General features: G+C 43.3%; 1 protein-coding gene across 3 annotated transcripts in view; it reads right to left on the bottom strand.

Moving 5' to 3' along the window:
• The window catches only part of LOC124031230 (inositol 1,4,5-trisphosphate receptor type 1-like), a 189,796-nt gene that overhangs the window by 50,397 nt on the left and 114,142 nt on the right, over nt 1-25,257 (bottom strand). For all 3 annotated transcript variants that reach the window (XM_046342257.1, XM_046342258.1, XM_046342259.1), the window contains 7 exons: nt 12,244-12,427; nt 11,746-11,999; nt 8,109-8,309; nt 7,294-7,404; nt 6,746-6,841; nt 4,164-4,307; nt 3,871-3,978 (listed from right to left, as the gene is read on the bottom strand). In XM_046342257.1, coding sequence (XP_046198213.1) covers nt 3,871-3,978; nt 4,164-4,307; nt 6,746-6,841; nt 7,294-7,404; nt 8,109-8,309; nt 11,746-11,999; nt 12,244-12,427 — 1,098 coding nt within the window. The remainder of the gene's footprint in view (nt 1-3,870; nt 3,979-4,163; nt 4,308-6,745; nt 6,842-7,293; nt 7,405-8,108; nt 8,310-11,745; nt 12,000-12,243; nt 12,428-25,257) is intronic.

The following is a 25,257-nucleotide window of genomic DNA, read 5'->3' as shown; positions in this document are numbered from 1 at the left end:
ATATAAATCGACATTTTGGATATATAACGACAGAATTTATCGAACAAAAGGACCATTTGTGATGTTTAATGGACATATTGGAGTGCCAACAGAAGAAGATCTTCAAAGGTAAGGCATTATATGTTTTTTCTGACTTTTGTGTTGTGCCTGTCGGGTTGAATTATGATTTTCATGTGTATGTTTGATGGGGTGCTGTCCTCAGATAATAACATGATTTGCTTTCGCCGTAAAGCCTTTTTGAAATCTGACACTGTGGCTTGATTAACAAGAAGTTCATCTTTAAACCCATGTATAACACTTGTATGATTTATGAATTATTATGAGTATTTCTGTTTTTGAATTTGGCGCGCTGCTATTTCACTGGGTGTTGTCAAAACAATCCCGTTAACGAGATTGGTGAGCGAAAGGATCACTAAGAAGTTAAACAGCTTGTAAAATTCCAGAAAATTATGTCATGGCTTTGAAGCTTCTGACAGGCGAATTGATATCATGAGTCAGTTGGAGGTGTACCTGTGGATTATTTCAAGGCCTACCTTCAAACTCAGTGCCTCTTTGCTTGACATCATGGGAAAATCAAAAGAAATCTGCAGACCTCCACAAGTCTGGTTCATCCTTTAGAGCAATTTCCAAATGCCTGAATGTACCACATTCATCTGTACAAACAACAGTACGCAAGTATAAACACCATGGGACCACGCAGCCGCCATACCGCTCTGGAAGATGACGCGTTCTGTCTCCTAGAAATTAATGTACTTTGGTGTGAAAAGGGCAAATCAATCCCAGAACCACAGCAAAGGACCTTGTGAAGATGCTGGAGGAAACGGGTACAAAGTTATTTACATCCACAGTAAAATGAGTCCTATCTTAACATTACCTCAAAGACCGCTCAGCAAGGAAGAATCCCCTGCTCCAAAACCATCATAAAAAGCCGGACTACAGTTTGCAACTGCACATGGGGACAAAGATCATACTTTTTGGAGAAATGTTATCTGGTCTGATGAAACGAAAATAGAACTGTTTGATCATAATGACCATCGTTATGTTTGGAGGAAAAATGGGGAGGCTTGCAAGCCGAAGAACACCCATCCCAACTGTGAAGCACGGGGTGGCAGCCTCATGTTGTGGGTGTGCTTTGCTGCAGGAGAGACTGGTGCACTTCACAAAATAGATGGCATCATGAGGTAGGAAATTACGTGGATATATTGAAGCAACATCTCAAGACATCAGTAAGGAAGTTAAAGCTTGGTCGCAAATGGGTCTTCCAAATGGACAATGACCCCAAGCATACTTCCAAAGTTGTGGCAAAATGGCTTAAGAACAACAAAGTCGAGGTATTGGAGTGGCCATCACAAAGCCCTGACCTCAATCCCATTGAACATTTGTGGGCAGAACTGAAAAAACATGTGTGAGCAAGGAGGCCTCCAAACCTGACTCAGTTACACCTGCTCTGTCAGGAGGAATGGGCCAAAATTCACCAAACTTGTTGTGGAAGACTACCTGAAACGTTTGACCCAAGTTAAAAAATTTAAAGGCAATGCTACCAAATACTAATTGAGTGTATGGAAACTTCTGACCCACTGGGAATGTGAAGAAAGAAATAAAAGCTGAAATAAATAAATCTCTCCCCTATTATTCTGACATTTCACATTCTTAAAATAAAGTGGTGATCCTAACTGACCTAAAACAGGGATTTTTACTAGGATTAAATGTCAGGAATTGTGAAAAACTGAGTTTAAATGTATTTGGCTAAGGTGTATGTAAACTTCCTACTCCAAACGGTATATACATACAGTGGGGAGAACAAGTATTTGATACACTGCCGATTTTGCAGGTTTTCCTACTTACAAAGCATGTAGAGGTCTGTAATTTTTATCATAGGTACACTTCAACAGTGAGAGACGGAATCTAAAACAAAAATCCAGAAAATCACATTGTATGACTTTTAAGTAATTAATTTGCATTTTATTGCATGACATAAGTATTTGATCACCTACCAACCAGTAAGAATTCCGGCTCTCCCAGACCTGTTAGTTTTTCTTTAAGAAGCCCACCTGTTCTCCACTCATTACCTGTATTAACTGCACCTATTTGAACTCGTTAACGGTATAAAAGACGCCTGTCCACACACTCAATCAAACAGACTCCAACCTCTCCACAATGGCCAAGACCAGAGAGCTGTTTAAGGACACCAGGGATAGAATTGTAGACCTGCACAAGGCTGGGATGGGCTACAGGACAATAGGCAAGCAGCTTGGTGAGAAGACAACAATTGTTGGCGCAATTATTAGAAAAATGGAAGAAGTTCAAGATAACGGTCAATCACCCTCAGTCTGGGGCTCCATGCAAGATCTCACCTCGTGGGGCATCAATGATCATGAGGAAGGTGAGGGATCGGCCCAGAACTACACAGCAGGACCTGGTCAATGACCCGAAGAGAGCTGGGACCACAGTCTCAAAGAAAACCATTAGTAACACACTACGCCGTCATGGATTAAAATCCTGCAGTGCATGCTGCTCAAACCAGCGCATGTCCAGGCCCATCTGAAGTTTGCCAATGACCATCTGGATGATCCAGAGGAGGAATGGGAGAAGGTCATGTGGTCTGATGAGACAAAAATATAACTTTTTGGTCTAAACTCCACTCACAGTGTTTGGAGGAAGAAGAAGGATGAGTACAACCGCAAGAACACCATCCCAACCGTGAAGCATGGAGGTGGAAACATCATTCTTTGGGGATGATTTTCTGCAAAGGGGACAGGATGACTGCACTGTATTGAGGGGAGGATGGATGGGGCCATGTATCGCAAGATCTTGGCCAACAACCTCCTTCCCTAGGTAAGAGCATTGAAGATGAGTCGTGGCTGGGTCTTCCAGCATAACAATGACCTGAAACACACAGCCAGGGCAACTAAGGAGTGGCTCCGTAAGAAGCATGTCAAGGTCCTGGAGTGACCTAGCCAGTCTCCAGACCTGAACCCAATAGAAAATCTTTGGAGGGAACTAAAAGTCCGTATTGCCCAGTGACAGCCCCGAAACCTGAAGGATCTGGAGACGGTCTGTATGGAGGAGTGGGCCACAATCCCTGCTGCAGTGTGTGCAAACCTGGTCAGGAACTACAGGAAACGTATGATCTCTGTAATTGCAAACAAAGGTTTCTGTACCAAATATTAAGTTCTGCTTTTCTGATGTATCAAATACTTATGTCATGCAATAAAATGCAAATTACTTAATCATACAATGTGATTTTCTGGATTTTTGTTTTAGATTCCGTCTCTCACAGTTGAAGTGTACCTATGATAAAAAATTAAAGACCTCTACATGCTTTGTATGTAAGGAAAACCTGCAAAATCGACAGTGTATCAAATACTTGTTCTCCCCACTGTACATACTGTACATACACAAACACACATACACACATTTTTGATGCACAAAACAATTTAGTGAACAGGGATCTTGATCCAAGAGGGGATTGAATGTCTCTGCTGTAACCAAAAAGATTGATCTTGACATCTATTCTCTTAGCTAACAAGTTAGCAAACCAAATGCATAGCTTGAGCCCTGAGAAGGATATAATTTATGACACATCTTAAATTTCTTATAGTTATACTTAACTGGGTGTGCGTGGCGTCACACGCACTCCCTTGAGGCTGGTATTGAAAATCGGAAAGGGTAAGGAAAATCCTACTGATGTTATTTTGAAATACCCCGGTATACAGTATATTGCCCAGGACTAATGTGCACCCCTTTTGGTCCCCAGGACCAGGATTGGGAAACACTGCTCTACTGCAAAAGGACACATTTGTGTCAGTGACAATTAAAGATATCCAGTTAGTAAACTGTGTGAGTGTATGTGTGTGTGATGTCACTGACCTCTATCTGAGCAGTGTGTTTGGCGTAGAACTCCAGAGCCTCGTCTCCCTCTCCGTTGGTCCCGCCTGGCTTCAGCATCACCTGCAGCTCCTTGTTGTGGCGCGCCAACTACAGGGTTCAAAGGTCAAATAAGGGGTGAAAAATTGCTCGTGAGGAGTATGGCAGGTAAGACAGGAGACTGCATCTGACTCTGCTGAGAGTACTTGTATACCTCAAATGATTGTATCCAATGGTTGGTTATCCAAAATAACATGTGTATCTAAATGTAGGGTCAACTAGGCCCTGAAAACTACCTGGTGGGCCAATATGTAGATGTTGTGGCCTACGTTCCTGGGGGATGCAGCATCATGCTCCTCTTCCTCCCCACTATCGTCCTCCTCTTCGGGATCCTCAAACTCCACCTCTCCCTGCAGGTAGGCCTTCTTGATCACCTCCACCTGAGGATCACACCACCCACAGAACCATTACCTGCTTTATACCTGACCAGAAACACTGACTTTCTCAGGAGGATAGAACTACACTACACAAAAATATCAATGCAACTTGTATGATTTTACTGTTTTACAGTTCATATAAGGAAATCCGTGAATTTAAATATATTCATTAGGCTCTAATCCATGGATTTCACATGACTGGGAATACAGATATGCATCTGTTGATCACAGATACCTTTAAAAAAAGCATAGGGGCGTGGATCAGAAAACCAATCAGTATCTGGTATGAACTCCATTTGCCTCATGCAGCATGACATCTCCTTTTGCATAGAGTTGATCAGGCTTTTGATTGTGGCCTGTGGAATGTTGTCCCAATCCACTTCAATCGCTGTTCGAAGTTGCTGGATATCGGTGATATTGTCATACAAGTCGATCCAGAGCATCCCAAACATTCTGAATGGGTGACATGTCTGGTGAGTATGCAGGCCATGGAAGAACTGGGACATTTTCAGCTTCCAGGAATTGTGTACAGATCATTGCAACATGGGGGCATGCATTATCACGCTGAAACGGATGAATGGCAAAACAATGGGCCCATTGGGATCCAGACACGGTATCTCTGTGCATTGCTATCCATAAAATGCAATTGTGTTCGTTGTCCGTAGCTTTTGCCTGCCAATACCATAACCCCACCGCCCTTATTGGGCACTCTGTACACACCGTTGTCATCAGCAAACCGCTTGCCCACACGACACCATACACGCTGTCTACCATCTGCCTGGTACAGTTGAAACTGGGATTCAACTGTGAAGAGCACACATCTCCAACGTCCCAGTGGCCATCGAAGGTGAGCAATTGCCCACTGAAGTGGGTAACGACGCCAAGCTGCAGCCAGGTCAAGTCCATGGTGAGGACGACGAGCACACAGATGAGACGGTTTCTGACAGTTTTTTCAGAACTTCCTCGGTTGTGTAAACCCACAGTTTAATCTGCTGTCCGGGTGGCTGGTCTCAGACGATCCCGGAGGTGAAGAAGCCGGATGTCCTGGGCTGGCGGGGTTACACGTGGTCTGAGGTGAAGAAGCCGGATGTCCTGGGCTGGAGGGGTTACACGTGGTCTGAGGTGAAGAAGCCGGATGTCCTGGGCTGGTGTGGTTACACGTGGTCTGAGGTGAAGAAGCCGGATGTCCTGGGCTGGTGTGGTTACACATGGTCTGAGGTGAAGAAGCCGGATGTCCTGGGCTGGCGGGGTTACACGTGGTCTGAGGTGAAGAAGCCGGATGTCCTGGGCTGGCGGGGTTACACGTGGTCTGAGGTGAAGAAGCCGGATGTCCTGGGCTGGCGGGGTTACACGTGGTCTGAGGTGAAGAAGCCGGATGTCCTGGGCTGGTGTGGTTACACATGGTCTGAGGTGAAGAAGCCGGATGTCCTGGGCTGGCGGGGTTACACGTGGTCTGAGGTGAAGAAGCCGGATGTCCTGGGCTGGCGGGGTTACACGTGGTCTGAGGTGAAGAAGCCAGATGTCCTGGGCTGGCGGGGTCTGCGGTTGTGAGGACGGTTGGACGTACCGTCAAAATCTCTAAAATGACAGAGGTGGCTTATGGTAACATTAAATTATCTGGCAAGAGCTCTGGTGGGCATTTCTGCAGTCAGCATTCCATTTGCACGCTCCCTCAAAACTTGAGACATCTGTGGCATTGTGTTTTGTGACAAAACTGCACATTGTAAAGTGACCTTTAATTGTCCCCACCACAAAGTGAACCTGTGTAATGGCCATGCTGTTTAATCTTGATATGCCACACATGTCAGGTGGAAGGATAATCTTGGAAAAGGAGAAATGCTCACTAAGAGGGATGTAAACAAATGTGTGTGTTTGGAAAATGTATGGGATTTTCTATTATTATTTTACCCCCCTTTTCTCTCCAATTTCTATCTTGTCTCATCGCTGCAACTCCCCAATGGGCTCAGGAGGCAAAGGTCAAGTTATGCGTCCCCGCTCGCTTAACCCGGAAGCCAGCTGCACCAATGTGTCTGAGGAAACACAGTTCAACTGACAACCGAATTCTGTTTGCATGCGTCCAGCCCGCCACAAGGAGTCTCTAGAGGGTGATGTAGTAAAGTAAAGCCCCCCCGGCCAAAACCCCCGAACCCGGATGACACAGGGTCAATTGTGCACTAGGGTCTGTAGTGACGCCTCAAGCACTGCGGCGCAGTGCCTTAGACCACTGCTCCACTCGGGAGGCCCTATGTATAGGATTTTATATTGCAGCTCATGAAACATGGAACCAACACTTTACATGTTGCGTTTATATTTCTGTTCAGTGGGGGGATGAATGATTACTTTTTCAGATGAATGGGGACGTCTGGGAATAAAAGGGGATTTGTGGGGACGGATGGGGACTAGTATGGGCACGTAGAGTTTTGTAGGGACACGAGGCTCACCAGCTCCTTTGGCCTCATGTTGTACAGGATTCTCTCAGCGTTCTCACTGTCATGGCGACTCTCCATGATAGCCAGCAACAGCTTGGAGGCATTGTTCTGAGAGAAAGGGAGAAATAAGTTTCCATGATATTAAACCATTATGCCCTTGTAATGAGATACGTCTAAAGTTAAAGATCAAATCCTTTGAGATGTTTCTGTTCCTCCTTCCAAATAAAACAGACAGAATCCAAAAAGGCTTAGGGGGGAAATGCACTCTGCAGATATTTGCTTTGGCACCTAAGGTGCTAGTTTAGGAGAGATTAATGAGTTGTCCAGATTTCAAAAGCAGCAGCACACGGTTTTTAAGTTCCACGCGGGGTTTAGTAGTTATTAGATTACAGGGTAAAGTTGCTTTACTACTAGTACAGTAGGCCTAGTGTGGAGACCCAGGCTGCTTCCAAAATGGCACCCTATTCCCTGTATTGTACACTAATCTGGTCAAAAGTACAGCTCCACATAGAGAATAAGATTCAATTTCAGACGCAGACCTAATGAGAAGGAGACCTCACCTTGAGTTCCAGCACCAGGTCCATCCTCTTCTTCCCCAGTGGGTTGATGTCATTCAGGATCAGAGCGATGATGATGTCAATGCCGTTGGACTCATGGGTGGCTATGCAGTTCTGCAAGGAAACAAGAACTTGGGTCAATTTTCTAAAGGGACTGAGGAGGACAACACTAGATCAAGAACTACGCATGTCAGGACCTTCTCAATCCACCCAATGACAGTAGAAGTAGTATGGATGGAAATGGACCCAGGACAGGAGTCCATAACTGGTTCCTATGGTATGCACATGTGCTTGTAGCTAGTTCTTATGGCAGAGTTCTCCAACTGGCGGCCCGCGGGCCAAAGGTGGTTTTATTTCACCCACAAGTTTTCTGAGCAAAAATGATAAAAAATACATTGTTTTTTAAAATCTTTGGACATAGAAAAAACTAAGAACACCAGGAAATCAGCTCAAAGTGATTTTATTTGGGGAAATCTGTTCCCAAGTATTTCCAAGCATAATAGACAAGTGATCATATACAAATGTAAGCAACGTTTGAACTTATGATGTTTAGTCAAATATTATATTTTTTGGACTTCTTGCGGTCAATTTACAGTCTACAAATCATTTGTAATTATGTTCCGGCCCCAGAACCATCCACTCAAGAAAAAGATCGGCCCGCGGCTGAATCTAGTTGATGATCCCTGTCTTATGGGATGGACCCACACTATCTGCTTGTAGTTCTAATGAGAACATGACAAAGGCCCATAGCTAATTAGTTCAAATGACAAGGGCAATTAGCTAGTAGTAGTTCTAAAGGCAAAGACACATCCCAGTACCTGGTTCTCATGGCAGGGTCCCTGGCAGTACTCTGTCAGGCTCTCTACTGTCTGGTTGATGAGAGCCACGTTCTTCTCATTGATGTAGAGTCCTAGTAGCCCCAGGCCTCCCGTGGTGCTGCCACAGATACAGTCCAGGAACTGCAGTGTCTCACACACCAGGTTATAGTTGTTCTTGTTGTTCTGACACCGAAGGAAGTTCTGGAGAGGAACGAGGCAAGTGTGAGGGAATGGAAAGGGCAGGAAACAAGAGAATGCAAAGTCAATATATTTTATACACACTATGTTCTAGTTCACAGGAAAACAATCCCACTTGACATTGTGTATTGAATTTTTCATTTTTATTTATTTAACCTTCATATAACTAGGCAAGTCAGTTAAGAACAAATTCTAATTTACAATGACGGCCTACCCCGACCAAACCCGGACGACGCTGGGCCAATTTTGATGCAGCCTGGATTCGAACCAGGGACTGCAGTGATGCCTCTTGCACTGAGATGCACTGCCTTAGACCGCTGCGTCACTCAGGAGCCAAAAGGGAAATATTGAAAGGGAAATATGCATTGAAAGTGTGACTCTGAACTGAAAAGGGTTTCAGGTAACATGAAAATGAGGACAGGGTGACCCCGACTCCTTAGAGTCCACAGAGAACATCTGTGCATGAGTCACTGGGTAATCAGGGCCATTGTGTTGAGTTAACTGTTAGATCAGAGACGTGATAGCCAGGCCTTCACTGAATATAACCATCTATCTCATTACTCCTGATGATCCTCCCACCACCTTTGGCCCATGGGAGACGACGCATATCAGTTCAGACAGTGAATACACAGCAGCAGCCCACACAGACTTCGAGGTCGACCGATTATGATTTTTCAACGCTGATACAAATACCGATTATTGGAGGGCCAAAAAAAAAAGACGATACCGATTAAATCGGCTGATTTTGATATATATACCTGTATTTGTATTAATGACAATTACAACAATACTGAATAAACACTTATTTTAACTTAATATAATACATAAATAAAATCAATTTAGTCTCAAATAAATAATGAAACATGTTAAATTCGGTTTAAATAATGCAAAAACACAGTGTTGGAGAATAAAGTAAAAGTACAATATGTGCCATGTAAAAAAGCAAACGTTTAAGTTTCTTGCTCAGAAAATTAGAAATAATATGAAAGCTGGTGGTTCCTTTTAACATGAGTCTTCAATATTCCCAGTTTTAGGATGGAGTAATTATAGGAATTATAGGATGATTTATTATAGGATGATTATAGGATGATTTCTCTCTACACCATTTGTATTTAATTTACCTTTGACTATTGGATGTTCTTATAGGCACTATAGTATTACCAGCCTAATCCCGGGAGTTGATAGGCTTGAAGTCATAAACAGCGCTGTGCTTCAAGCATTGCGAAGAGCTGCTGGCAAACGCAGGAAAGTGGTTTGAATGAATGCTTACGAGCCTGCTGCTGCCTACCACTGCTCAGTCAGACTGCTCTATCAAATATCAAATCATAGACTTAATTATAATAAACACACAGAAATACGAGCCTTAGGTCATTAATATGGTCAAATCCGGAAACTATCATTTCGAAAACAAAATGTTTATTCTTTCAGTGAAATACGGAACCATTCCGTATTTTATTGACGGGTGGCATCCCTAAGTCTAAATATTGCTGTTACATTGCACAACCTTCAATGTTATGTCATAATTATGTAAAATTCTGGTAAATTAATTATAAGTGTTTGTTAGGAAGAAATGGTCTTCACACAGTACTCAACGAGCCAGGCGGCCCAAACGGTTGCATATCCCCTGCTTGCACAGAACGCAAGAGCAGTGACACAATTTCCCTAGTTAATATTGCCTGCTAACATGAATTTATTTTAACTAAATATGCAGGTTTAAAAAATATATACTTGTGTATTGATTTTAAGAAAGGCATTGATGTTTATGGTTAGGTACATTGGTGCAACGACAGTGCTTTTTTCGCAATTGCGCTTGTTAAATCATCATCTGTTTGGCAAAGAAGGCTGCGATTCGATGATAAATAAACAGGCACCGCATTGATTATATGCAGCGCAGGACAAGCTAGTTAAACTTGTAATATCATCAACCATGTGTAGTTAACTTCTCTAGGGTAGGGGGCAGAATTTGGAATTTTGGATGAAAAGCATGCCCAAATTAAACTTCCTTCTACTCAGGCCCAGAAGATAGGATATGCATATAATTAGTAGATTTGTATAGAAAACACTAAAGTTTCCAAAATGGTTAAAATAATGTCTGTGAGTTTAACAGAACTGATTTGGCAGGCAAAAACCTGAAAAAAATCCAATCAGGAAGTAGGATTATTTTGTTGGTAGTTTTCTATTCAATGCCATTACAGTATCCATTGACTTAGGACTCAAATTGCAATTCCTATGCCTTCCACTAGATGTCAATAGTCTTTAGAAATGGTTTCAGGCTTGTATTCTGAAAAATTAGGGAGTAAGAGTAGTCTGAATGAGTGGACCCTGCCGTGTCACAGAGCTCTTTCATGCGTGCGACCGAGAGAGTGCCTTTCTTATTTACCTTTTATATTGACAACGTTATTGTCCAGTTGAAATATTATTGATTATTTAGGCTAAAAACAACCTGATGATTGAATATAAAAATCATTTGACAAGTTTCTATGAACTTTATGGATACAATTTGGATTTTTTTGTCTGTCTGTTGTGACTGCGTTTGAGCCTGTGGATTACGGAGGTTTTCGGATATAAAGAGAGACTTTATCGAACAAAAGGAACATTTATTGAATAAATGAATGTCTTCTGAGTGCAAAGGTAAGTTATTAATTTTATCTCTATTTCTGACTTGTGTACTTCTACTTGGCTGGTTACTGTTTGTAATGATTTGTCTGCTGGGCTATGTTCTCAAATAATTGCAAGGTATGCTTTCGCCCTAAAGCATTTTTAAAATCATACACCGTGGTTGGATTCAGATGAAGATAATCTTTAAACCTATCTTTTCTGAATTTTTATAATGAGTATTTCTGTATTTGAATTTGGCGCTCTGCAATCTCACTGGATGTTGGCCAGGTGGGCTAGCGTCCCACATACCCTAGAGAGGTTAATTAGTGATTATGTTAAGATTCATTGTTTTTTTATAAGATAAGTTTAATGCTAGCTAGCAACTTACCTCCGCTCCTTGCTGCACTCGCGTAACAGGTGGTCAGCCTGCCACGCAGTCTCCTCGTGGAGTGCAATGTAATCAGCCATAATCGGCTTCCAAAAATGACGATTACCGATTTTAATGAAAACTTAAAATTGGCCCTAATTAACACAGACCACACACAGGAGAAGGAGACCAGCAGATAACCTGAAGACTGAGCTGTAGTGATTTTCAACAGGGCCAATTACCTACTCAATGGAGGATACATCCAGCTATTGACTAACCAGCCTACGTAGTAGGAAATTCTAAGCAAACAAAGTAATGATTAACGCAAAACTATCCATAAAAAAAGCTAAGTAAAGTAGGAACCGGCAAGATGCATGCCCTCCTCAGCACATCCATCTTACGTAAGGTATAAATAAGACTAAAGAGGCAGTGTCTGAGGGCTGGCTTCCCCTGGTGTTGGGCTGGCTGACTGACCTGCAGGTCTCGGTTGTGGTTCTCACAGAGCAGCTGGAGGAAGCGCAGGATAGGCTGCATGATGACGATGATAAAACTCATCTCTCCATCATCCTGGCCCTTGTCTCCGGTGCTGGGTGTGCCATCAGGCGTAGAGAAGTGGTCATCGGGGTCGGCCTCACGGCGGTATGAGTTGAAGGCTTTTTTAGTGGCCGACGAGGCCTCCAGCAGCTGCTCTCTCGCCTCATCTGTCACCAGTACCGCTGAGTCTTTGGCTGCAGAGACACAGGGAGGGGAGGGGAGGTCAACAGAACCAGCCCACAAAGTCTATAAATCATCACAAAACTAGGTACTGGGGTAAAAATAAATACATCTTCATGGCAGTTATTTTTTTTATTGCTAACGTGTTCAGAGAGAAATTGACCTTAGATAAGTGTCTATGTGTAACTTCCTACTCCAATACAAAACCCATTAACAGCTGATATGAGACAGCCATTTTGATTTTGGTTGACCTCTGACCTTTCTTGCGGACGGGCACATCCTTGTCGGGGGCGTCGTCGTCTCTCTTCCTGTTGCCGAGGTCGCTGGTGTTGACCGTCACTGTGGCTTTAATCTCCAGCTGGGCGAGTTTCATCCGGTCATAGAACACACGGAAAAACTTCTCGGACTTCTTGTCCTCCGTCAGACGGCAGATGAAGGAACGCTAGCACAAAAGGAAAACACAAAAGGTATAGGGAAGTCACGTTAATTACAATTAAAGATTAGGAATGTTATTTCACGCCACATGCTTGTGTATTCTTATGTGTAGCCTACTTTACCAAATTAATTACAACAGACATGGTTGAAGTCTCAGTTGGTTACGTGGAGGAAAGTGTTCACAACACCACAGTTGTGGGTTTGATTCCCGAATAGTAGAAATAAATGTGATAACTGTAAGACAGCTTTGGATAAAAGCATCTGCTAAATGACCATTGGTCAAAACACAGAGGTTCAGGTAATTGATCTAATGGATCAAAATAAGACATGCCTGCTCTGTTGTGTTTACAGTAGCACTAAGTACATATCATCAACACATACACACTCTGTAGCACATACTTCAGAAAAGGGAAATTTAAATCATGTACATAGGTACTTTAACACTGAATACTTCCATTGAGATGGTAATGGACCTAAAGCCACCTACGTAGTCACCTGGTTTTTTTCTCCACACGCCATTTAAAGTCATGAGAAGACTGGTCATCATTTTTTACCCTATTCTACTGTGCAAACAGTCAATGACAACACACAGGATTCAAGAATGGAATTCTTTATTTCTCTCTCTCTTTATTGCTGTGTGCCCCATGCATGCAGAAAATCATTAGACCACGACCATAGTCAGCCTCAGCCTGTTATTTGGTCAGTCTACTGGGAGAGGGAGGAGACTCCAAACCAATGGCAGAACAGGCCAGATCACATTGCTTAGGGTGAAAAACGACACGAGTGGGTGAAGCCTGCCCTACTTACACAGATAGAGAGAGGGGGAGAGGGTGGAGGGAGAGAGGAAGGGAAGGAGTGAGGGAGGGAGACAGAAACACAGGGAGAGGAAAAAGGGTGCAAGGAAGAAAATAAGAAAAAAGGTGACACTTGATACCCAGCGACATGTTACGACAGTCATACCTGTCATAATAAGGCATAACAGCTGACATAACCCATTATAATATGGTCCCAACACTGTCATGACATAATTAGACCTGTTGTGATGAATATTGTGTTACATTATTGCTGGTTATGACATCTCTACAGTGGGGCAAAAAAGTATTTAGTCAGCCACCAATTGTGCAAGTTCTCCCACTTAAAAAGATGAGAGTCCTGTAATTGTCATCATAAGTACACTTCAACAATGGCAGACAAAATGAGAAAAAAAAATCCAGAAAATCACATTGCAGGATTTTTAATGAAGTTCTTTGCAAATTATGGTGGAAAATAAGTATTTGGTGAATAACAAAAGTTTCTCAATACTTTGTTATATACCCTTTGTTGGCAATGACAGAGGTCAAACGTTTTCTGTAAGTCTTCACAAGATTTTCACACACTGTTGCTGGTATTTTGGCCCATTCCTCCATGCAGATCTCCTCTAGAGCAGTGATGTTTTGGGGCTGTTGCTGGGCAACACAGACTTTCAACTCCCTCCAATGATTTTCTATGGGGTTGAGATCTGGAGACTGGCTAGGCCACCGCAGGACCTTGAAACGCTTCTTACGAAGCCACTCCCTTGTTGCCCGTGCGGTGTGTTTGGGATCATTGTCATGCTGAAAGACCCAGCCACGTTTCATCTTCAATGCCCTTGCTGATGGAAGGAGGTTTTCACTCAAAATATCACGATACTTTGCCCTATTCATTCTTTCCTTTACACGGATCAGTCGCCCTGGTCCCTTTGCAGAAAAACAGCCCCAAAGCATGATGTTTCCACCCCCATGCTTCACAGTAGGTATGGTGTTCTTTGGATGCAACTCAGCATTCTTTGTCCTCCAAACAAGACGAGTTGAGTTTTTACCAAAATGTTATATTTTGGTTTGATCTGACCATATGACATTCTCCCAATCTTCTTCTGGATCATCCAAATGCTCTCTAGCAAACTTCAGACGGGCCTGGACATGTACTGGCTTAAGCAGGGGGACACGTCTGGCACTGCAGGATTTGAGTCCCTGGCGGCTTGGTGTGTTACTGATGGTAGGCTTTGTTACTTTGGTCCCAGCTCTCTGCAGATCATTCACTTGTTCCTCCCCGTGTGGTTCTGGGATTTTTGCTCACCGTTCTTGTGATCATTTTGACCCCACGGGGTGAGATCTTGCATGGAGCCCCAGATCGAGAGAGATTATCAGTTGTCTTGTATATCTTCCATTTCCTAATAATTGCTCCCACAGTTGATTTCTTCAAACCAAGCTGCTTACCTATTGCAGATTCAGTCTTCCCAGCCTGGTGCAGGTCTACAATTTTGTTTCTGGTGTCCTTTGACAGCTCTTTGGTCTTGGCCATAGTGGAGTTTGGAGTGTGTCTGTTTGAGGATGTGGACAGGTGTCTTTTATACTGATAACAAGTTCAAACAGGTGCCATTAATACAGGTAACGAGTGGAGGACAGAGGAGCCTCTTAAAGAAGAAGTTACAGGTCTGTGAGAGCCAGAAATCTTGCTTGTTTGTAGGTGACCGAATACTTATTTTCCACGATAATTTGCAAATAAATTCATAAAAAACCCTACAATGTGATTTTCTGGATTATTTTTCCTCATTTTGGCTGTCTTAGTTGAAGTGTACCTATGATGAAAATTACAGGCCTTTCTCATCTTTAAGTTGGAGAACTTGCACAATTGGTGGCTGACTAAATACTTTTTTGCCCCACTGTACAAAAGTGTCAAACACTGACGACTGATCTGAGGGCATGAATGTGATAGACCTATCTAGCTTATATGATTACGATGGTCATAATGCTTCTTGACAGTGTCATAGTGTTATTTCAAATGATAATGATGAAATGACGAAAAAAATAATATTACTAAAGATTTCATTACTTCATCAAAGGATTTAAGAAACAAACTTTGAAACAAAAGGAAACTTCTAGGCAGGGAATAAAATAGTTTGAATAATAATGTGGGTTTTGACACTTATGTAGGTGTCATAACCAGACATAAAATAACGCAATATATGTGGCAACAGGTGTAAATATATGGGTCATGACAGTGTTATAACCATATTATGACAAGTTATGTCAGCTGTTATGATACAGTGTCAAAAGTAAAGTGTTACAAGAAAAAATATGAGAAATGGAAAAAGGAGTAAAAGAGGTAGGGAGAGATGGAGGGAGAAAGTGAGGGGGAGAAAATGTTATCAGCTGGTATCTAGGCCAGTTCTGAAAGCTTGTTGCATAACTAGACTTATTTCCAGGTTAAATGTAAACTTTGATAAACTGGGGTAGTGTGTGTGTGCTTAAGGCCAGTTTAAACCTCTTAAGGATCTCTACAGATCATTGTCCCACCCTCGGGAGGTTGAGCTAATGTGCGCTAATGCGATTAGCATGAGGTTGTAAGTAACAAGAACATTTCCCAGAACATAGACATATCTGATATGGGCAGAAAGCTTATATTCTTGTTAATCTAACTGCACTGTCCAATTTACAGTAGCTATTACAGTGAAATAATACCATGCTATTGTTTGAGGAGAGTGCACAGTTATGAACTTGAAAAGTTATTAATAAACTAATTAGGCACATTTGGGCAGTGTTGATACAGCATTTTTAACAGAAATGCAATGGTTCATTGGATCAGCCTCAAACTCAAACATACACTGCTGCCATCTAGTGGCCACAATCTAAATTGTGCCTGGGCTGGAATAATACATTATGGACATTCTCTTTTGCATTTACAAAAATACAAAAAACATTTGTTTTTTTCTTTGTATTAACTTTTACCAGATCTAATGTGTTATATTTTCATACATCAATTTCACATTTCCACAAACTTCAAATGGTATAATGAATATGCATATCATTGCTTCAGGTCCTGAGCTACAGGCAGTTAGATTTGGGTATGTAATTTTAGGCAAAAATTGAAAAGAAGGGGCAGATCCTTACAGTGTGTGTGTGTGTGTGTGTGTGTGTGTGTGTGTGTGTGTGTGTGTGTGTGTGTGTGTGTGTGTGTGTGTGTGTGTGTGTGTGTGTGTGTGTGTGTGTGTGTGTGTGTGTGTGTGTGTGTGTGTGTGTGTGTGTGTGTGTGTGTGTGTGTAGAAGCAGAACTGAAAAACAAATAGTTTTAATCAGTTTGAATAAAGTATAAAAAAAATGGACAAACTCCATTTTACAATGTTATTTGAAAAAAAAGATATGGTATAGAAGGCTTGTTGGCAGGAGGACATTCACTACTTTACCAGTACAATGTTCGAAATGTTAAATGAATTAAACATGCCAATCCTCCTCGGTAAACAGCCCTGGGTCTGCTAACAACACAATTGTGGAGTACTATGTAGTCTGCAGTAATCATTTTCAATTCTGTGCCAAAAAATGTTTGTCAAATACATTGTCATAATGTAGATGATAATGAAGATGCAATAGGAATATCACGTTGGCAGTGTTTTCACATATTATTTATTACATTTACATTACATTTAAGTCAGTTAGCAGACGCTCTTATCCAGAGCGACTTACAAATTGGTGCATTTACCTTATGACATCCAGTGGAAGTCACTTTACAATAGTGCATCTAAATCTTAAAGGGGGGGGTGAGAAGGATTACTTATCCTATCCTAGGTATTCCTTAAAGAGGTGGGGTTTCAGGTGTCTCCGGAAGGTGGTGATTGACTCCGCTGTCCTGGCGTCGTGAGGGAGTTTGTTCCACCATTGGGGGGCCAGAGCAGCGAACAGTTTTGACTGGGCTGAGCGGGAACTGTACTTCCTCAGTGGTAGGGAGGCGAGCAGGCCAGAGGTGGATGAACGCAGTGCCCTTGTTTGGGTGTAGGGCCTGATCAGAGCCTGGAGGTACTGAGGTGTCGTTCCCCTCACAGCTCCGTAGGCAAGCACCATGGTCTTGTAGCGGATGCGAGCTTCAACTGGAAGCCAGTGGAGAGATTGGAGGAGCGGGGTGACGGAACAAATATTGTACGAAGATCATACCCAAAAAGACTATGCATCTAATCTGTATCTAATTGCTGCCAAAGGTGATTGAATACTTATCTAATCAAGATTGTGTTACATTTGAAATTCATCTTTAAAATAGTATTATTTTTCTTCCACTTTGAGATTAGAGTTTTTTGTGTAGACCCCCCCCCCATTTTTTTATTTTATATATATAATCCATTTTAATCATAATTTGTAACAAAATGTGGAAAAAGTCAAGGGATGCAAATACTTTCTGAAGGAACTGTATAGCTTCACTTATTGTGAAAGTGATAACTCACTAGATTCTCACCAGCATCTTTCCTTAGTATCAAAATATCACGCAGTTTGAACAAAGCAGTATTATGATGTGTCATGATTAGAGACCTGCCCATTTTGTGATGAGTGACTTCTCCTTCTACCACCATATATTCCAAATAAACAACGTTATCGTTGTGAATTTATGACCCTGGGCAACAGACTCCAAAGCCCCCAGCCTCACTCACCCCAACCCCCACCACTGTGCACTAGACCACTCGCAAATGTGGTGTGGTATGGGTTAGTATTTGTGCTATCCAGCAAGACCCAGTGCAACAGATAACTTGATGACAGAGTGGATAGTGCAGAGAGGTAGTGATTAACTGAACCTCACAACCTGTAAACCAACACAACACAGGGAGGGTGGGATGGGAGAGATGGGGGGCTGAAGTGTTCATGTCCGTCTTTCTCTTGCTCTCCCTCCATACCTCCTTCTCTCAGTAATAACGCATCTTCTCATCTCTCTTTCTTCCCCTCTCTCCCAATCTCCCTCTTTGCTCACATCACTCTTCTCCTCTGTTATTAGACAGCACGGGCGTGGGTGGGACCTTGGGGCCTGAGTGAAGGAGGAAGGGGCGGGAAAGGCTGAACCCCCCCCCCCTCTACCCCTGGAGTGCTGGAGGAATTACCTAACACACAGACAAGGAACATACAGCCACACAAACAGGAACGCTTTGCGTGGCTACATCAAAACAGACCAGCTTTGGCGGACAGTGTGACATTTTCCATGTTACGGGCACACAGACACTTCTCATAAACTCTCAGAAATGTAATTGGTCACATACACATATTTAGCAGATGTTATTACGGATGTAGCTAAATGGTTGTGTTCCTAGCTCCAACAGTGCAGTAGTATCCTCTGTTCCTCTGGTGATGTAGAGGTTAATCCAGGTCCTGCAGTGCCTAGCTCCACTCCCACTCCCCAGGTGCTCTCATTTGTTGACTTCTGTAACCGTAAAAGTATTGGTTTCATGCATGTTAACATTAGAAGCCTACTCCCTAAGTATGTTTTACTCACTGCTTTAGCACACTCTGCCAACCCGGATGTCTTAGTTGTGTCTGAATCCTGGCTCTGGAAAACCACCAAAAACCTTGAAATCTTCATCCCTAACTATAACATTTTCCGCCAAGATAGAACTGCCAAAGGGGGCGGTGTTGCAATCTACTGCAAAGGGGGCGGTGTTGCAATCTACTGCAAATACAGAACTCTGCAGGCTATCCAAGTCTGTACCCAAACAATTCGAGCTTCTACTTCTAAAAATTCACCTTTCCAGAAACAAGTCTCTCACTGTTGCCACTTGCTATAGACCTCCCTCTGCCCCCAGCTGTGCCCTCGATACCATATGTGAATTGACTGCCCCCCATCTATCTTCTGAGCTCGTGCTTCTAGGTGACCTAAACTGGGACATGCTTAACACCCCGGCCATCCTACAATCCAAGCTTGATGCCCTCAATCTCATACAAATGATCAATGAACCTACCAGGTACAACACCACATCTGTAAACATGGGCACCCTCATAGATGTCATCCTAACTAACTCAACCTCCAAATACACCTCTGCTGTTTTCAATCAAGATCTCAGTGATCACTGCCTCATTGCCTGCATCTGTAATGGGTCTGCGACCAAACGACCACCCCTCATCACTGTCAAACACTTCTGCGAGCAGGCCTTTCTAATTGACCTGGCCAGGGTATCCTGGAATGACATTGGCCTCATCCCATCAGTAGATGATGCCTGGCTATTCTTTAAAAGGGCCTTCCTCAACATCTTAAATAAGCATGCCCTATTCAGAAAATGTAGAACTAGGAATATACTTAGTCCTTGGTTCACTCCAGACCTGTCTGCCCTTGACCAGCACAAAAACATCCTGTGGCGTTCTGCATTAGCATCGAATAGACCCCGCGATATGCAACTTTTCAGGGAAGTTAGGAACAAATATACACAGGCAGTTAGGAAAGCTAAGGCTAGCATTTTCAAACAGATATTACTAACTCAAAAAAGTTCTGGAACACTGTAAAGTCCATGGAGAACAAGAGCACCTCCTTCCAGCTGCTCTGAGGCTAGGAAACACTGTCACCACCGATAAACCCACTATAATTGAGAATTTCAATAAGCATCTCTCTACGGCTGGCCATGCTTTCCACCTGGCTATCCCTACCCCGGTCAACTGCCAGGCACCCAACAACCTGCCAAAGCCCCCACCATTTCTCCTTTACCCAAATCCATATAGCTGATGTTCTGAAAGAGCTGCAAAATCTGGACCCCTACAAATCAGCCGGGCTAGACAATGTGGACCCTCTCTTTCTAAAATGATAGGCCAAAATTGTTGCAACCCCTATTACGAGACTGTTCAACCTCTCTTTCGTATCGTCTTAGACTCCTAAAGATTGGAAAGCTGCCGCGGTCATCCCCCTCTTCAAAGGGGGTGACACTCTAGACCCAAACTGCTACAGACCTATATCTATCCTACCCTGTCTTTCTAAAGTCTTCGAAAGCCAAGTTAACAAACAGATGACTGACCATTTCGAATCCCACCGTAACTTCTCCGCTATGCAATCTGGTTTCAGAGCTGGTCATGGGTGCACCTTAGCCACGCTCAAGATCCTAAACGACATCATAACCGCCATCGTTAAGAGACATTACTGTGCAGCCGTATTCATCGACCTGGCCAAGGCTTTCGACTCTGTCAATCACCACATTCTTATCGGCAGACTCGACAGCCTTGGTTTCTCAAATGATTGCCTCGCCTGGTTTACCAACTACTTCTCTGATATAGTTCAGCGTGTCAAATCGGAGGGCCTGTTGTCCGGACCTCTGGCAGTCTCTATGGGGGTGCCACAGGGTTCAATCCTCAGGTCGACTCTCTTCTCTGTATACATCAATGATGTTGCTCTTGCTGCTGGTGATTCTCTGGTAAACCCTTACGCAGACGACACCATTCTGTATACTTCTGGCCCTTCTTTGGACACTGTGTTAACTAACCTCCAGGCGAGCTTCAATGCCATACAACTCTCTTTCCGTGGCATCCAACTGCTCTTAAAACGCAGGAAAAACTAAATGCATGCTATTCAACCGATCACTGCTCGCACCTGCTCGCCTGTCCAGCATCACTACTCTGGACGGCTCTGACTTAGAATATGTGGACAACTACAAATACCTAGGTGTCTGGTTAGACTGTAAACTCTCCTTCCAGACTCACATTAAGCATCTCCAATCCAAAATTAAATCTAGAATTGGCTTCCTATATTGCAACAAAGCCTCCTTCACTCATGCTGCCAAACATACCCTCGTAAAACTGACTATCCTACCCATCTTCGACTTCGGTGATGTCATCTATAAAGTAGCCTCCAACACTCTACTCAACAAACTGGATGCAATCTATCACAGTTTCATCGGTTTTGTAACCAAAGCCCCATACACTACCCACCATTGCGACCTGTACACTCTCGTTGGTTGGCCCTCGCTTCATACTCGTCGCCAAACCCACTGGCTACAGGTAATCTACAAGTCTCTGCTAGGTAAAGCCCCACCTTATCTCAGCTCACTGGTCACCATAGCAGCACCCACTCGTAGCACCAGCTCCAGCAGGTATATCTCACTGGTCACCCCCAAAGCGAATCCTAATTTGGTCGTCTTTCCTTCCAGTTCTCTGCTGCCAATGACTGGAACGAACTGCAAAAATCTCTGAAGTTGGAGACTCATATCTCCCTCACTAGCTTTAAGCACCAGCTGTCAGAGCAGCTCACAGATAACTGCACCTGTACATAGCCCATCTGTAAACAGCCCATCTATCTACTGACCTCATCCCCATACAGTATTTATTTATCTTGCTCCTTTGCACCCCAGTATTTCTACTTGCACATCTACCATTCCAGTGTTTAATTGCAATATTGTAATTACTTCGCCACCATGGCCTATATATTGCCTTAACTCCCTTATCTTACCACATTTGCACTCACTGTATATAGACTTTTTGTCTTCTTTTGTTCTACTGTATCATTGACTATGTTTTGTTTATTCCATGTGTAAGTCGGTTGTTGTATGTCTCGAATTGCTATGCTTTATCTTGGCCAGGTCGCAGTTGCAAATGAGAACTTGTTCTCAACTAGCCTACCTGGTTAAATAAAGGTGAAAAAATAAAAATATCTAACAATTCACAAAAATACACACAAATCAAAAAGTAAAATAATGGAATTAAGAACATTATTAATTACAACATTATTAAAACATTATTAAAGTGACTAGTGTTCCATTATTTAAGTGGCCAGTAATCCCAAGTCTATGTATATAGGGCAGTAGCCTCTAATGTGCAGGGTTGCGTAGCCTGGTGGAAGCCGGCTACCGATGGTTATTTAACAGTCTGATGGCCTTGAGATAGAAGCTGTTTTTCAGTCTCTCGGACCCAGCTTTGATGCATCTGCCTGACCTCGCCTTCTGGATGATAGCAGGGTGAACAGGACGTGGCTCGGTGGTTGAGGTCCTTGATGATATTTTTGGCCTTCCTGTTACATCGGGTGCCATATCAGATCGTCAGTGATGTGTACGTCGAGGAACTTTCCACGTCCACTGCGCTGCGCTGCCGTGCTCCTTCTGCTGTTTCCTGAAGTCCACGATCAGCTTCTTTGTTTTGTTAATGTTGAATGAGAGGTTATTTTCCTGGCACCACTCTCCCAGGGCCCTCACCTCCTTCCCATAGGCTGTCTCGTCATTGTTGGTAATCAGGCCTACTACTGTTGTGTCATCTGCAAACTTGATTGAGTTTGAGGAGTCCGTGGCCACGCAGTCATGGGTGAACAGGGAGTACAGGAGGGGGCTGAGCACGCACCCTTGTGGGGCCCCTGTGTTGATGATCAACGAAGTGGAGGTGTTGTTTCCAGGAAGTCCAGGACTCAGTTACACAGGCCGGGGTTCAGACCCAGGGCCCCGAGTTGAATGATGAGCTTGGAGGGTACTATGGTGTTGAATGCTGAGCTATAGTCAATTAACAGCATTCTTACATTGGTATTCTTCTTGGCCAGATGGGATAGGGCAGTGTGATGGCGATAGCATCGTCTGTGGATCTATTGGGGCAGTAAGCAAATTGAAGTGGATCTATGGTGTCAGATAAGGTTGAGGTGATATGATCCTTAACCAGACTCTCAAAGCACTTCATAATGACAGAAGTGAGCGCTACGGGCGATAGTCATTTAGTTCAGTTAACGTCGCTTTCTTGGGTACAGGAACAATGGTGGACATCTTGATGCAAGTGGGGACAGAATATTGGGATAGGAAGAGATTGAATATGTCCGTAAACACTCCAGCCAGCTGGTCTGCGCATGCTATGAGGATGGGGATAGGGATGCCATCTGGGTCGGGAGCATTGCGAGGGTTAACGCACTTAAATGTCTAACTCACATGGGCCACGGAGAAGTAGAGCCCACAGTCCTTGGTAGTGGGCCGCGTCCGGAAGCAAGACGTCGGTGTCCGCGACGTGGCTGGTTTTCCCTTTGTAGTCTGTGCTTGTCTGTAGACCCTGCCACATACGTCTCATGTCTGAACCGTTGAATTGTGACTCCACTTTGTCTCTGTACTGACATTTTGCCTGTTTGATTGCCTTACGGAGGGAATAACTACACTGTCTGTATTTGGTAATATTCCCAGTCACATTGCCATGGATAAATGCGGTGGTTCGCGCTTTCAGTTTTGCACAAATGCTGCCATCTATCCACGGTTTCATGGCTCTCTCGGGATAAACTGTCGCCGTCCATACAGCCATCTGGGTTCTTAATACATCGCGCAGACAGGAATAAAGAACTCTCTGGAGAGAAGAAAGGCGGGGGTGTATGTTTCACGATTAACTACTCATGGTGTGATTGTGATAACATACAGAAACTCAAATCATTTTGTTCATCCGACCTAGAATACTTCACAATTAAATGCCGACCATATTACCTCCCAAGAGAATTCTCTTTGGTTATAATCAAGCCATGTCATTTCAAATCAAATTATATTTGTCACATGCGCCGAATAGAACAGGTAGACCTTACAGTGAAATGCTTACTGACAAGCCCTTAACACTTATTTTTCTTAACTGCATTGTTGGTTATGTAAAAATAGATTACATTATAAAAAATAAAATGACAAATAATTTAAGAGCAGCATTAAAACAACAGTAGCAAGGCTATATACAGGGGGTACCAGTACAGAGTCAATGTGCAGGGGCACAGGTTAGTCGAGGTAATTGAGGTAATATGTACATGTAGTTAGAATTAAAGTGGCTATGTATAGATAATAAAAAGAGAGTAGCAGCAGGGTAAAAGAGGGGTTGGGGGGGACAGACAATGCAAATAGTCTGGGTCGCCATTTGATTAGCTGTTCAGGAGTCTTATGGCTTGGGGGGTAGAAGCTGTTAAGAAGCCTTTTGGACCTAGACTTGGCGCTCTGGTACCCCCTCAAGCAGATACCACGGCAACCCTCAAAGAACAACAATGGACTTTATGCAAACTGGAAACCACATATCCAGAGGCAGCATTTATTGTAGCTTGGGATTTTAACAAAGTAAATTTGAGGAAAAAGCTCAACACATTGACTGTACAGTAGTACTCACGCTGGTAAAATATTGGACCACTGCTAAACAACTTTTTGAAATGCCTACAAATGCCTCTCAAACTACACTGCTCTCATGTAACAACCAAATTCATTCTCTACTCCCTCCCCACCTTTGTGTTGACATGCTTCCTCTCACTACTAGGGCACATTACTCTCCACTCTGAGCTGGTGGCTGTGGTTGAATATCTATGTGCAAATGGGACTCAGTTGGCAGTGTTGCCAGAGATGACAGGGTCTGGGATCTGGGTTGGGTCAGGGTTACTATGTTGTGTTTATGTTGGGTTTGGTGGAGTTTTGTGAGGTAATGTTGAGGCTTCAGTTTGGTTGTGATGGATTTATGACACTGATGATGTATGACAGTGGTGAGGATGAGAAATATCATGTCTACTGTAATTGAATGAGCGTTAGGTTATGGCATCAGACACCTGGCACAGTCTACGGCCGACAGCATCTCTGTTATTCATACTCACCCTCTATCTATCTCTCCCTCTCTCCCGGTCTCTCTCTCCATCTGTCTCTTTCCCCCTCTTTGTCTGTCTGAAAGAGGCTTAGACCCGTTCTAAGAATTGTGCGGATCTCGTCTAAATCCTAGAGGACAGGGGTCTTCCTCACAAACAGGAGGACGCACGGCATGCATCACAGGGTACACACTGCCTTGTCATGGACGTTGCAACAACACACTGGTACAAGTAATATGTTCTTTCTTCTGCATTTCAGCATGATCAAAAACATCCCCCTTTTATGAGACTTCAGTAGAATAATAGATATAGTCACTTTATTAGCCACTCCAAGTAAATGGCGTTGTCAGATGTATTAACCCTTTCCACACACAGCCCCCGTCATCCCGTGTACAGGTTCTCTGCTTCACAGAGCTGTATGGGTTTTGACTTGAGCACCGCGCATGACAAGATGCCCCCATCCCTCCCACTAATTGGGGTGCTTTGACATTTGATGTTGTCAGAGTGAAGGAAATGCTGTAAATCGAGAGGAGTCGATGTGTTTGG

Source organism: Oncorhynchus gorbuscha, linkage group LG03, assembly GCF_021184085.1.
Source record: "Oncorhynchus gorbuscha isolate QuinsamMale2020 ecotype Even-year linkage group LG03, OgorEven_v1.0, whole genome shotgun sequence".
Taxonomy (NCBI): Eukaryota; Metazoa; Chordata; class Actinopteri; order Salmoniformes; family Salmonidae; genus Oncorhynchus; species Oncorhynchus gorbuscha.
The sequence above is the reverse complement of the archived record's forward strand: the minus strand, read 5'-3'. Positions and strand labels throughout refer to the sequence as shown.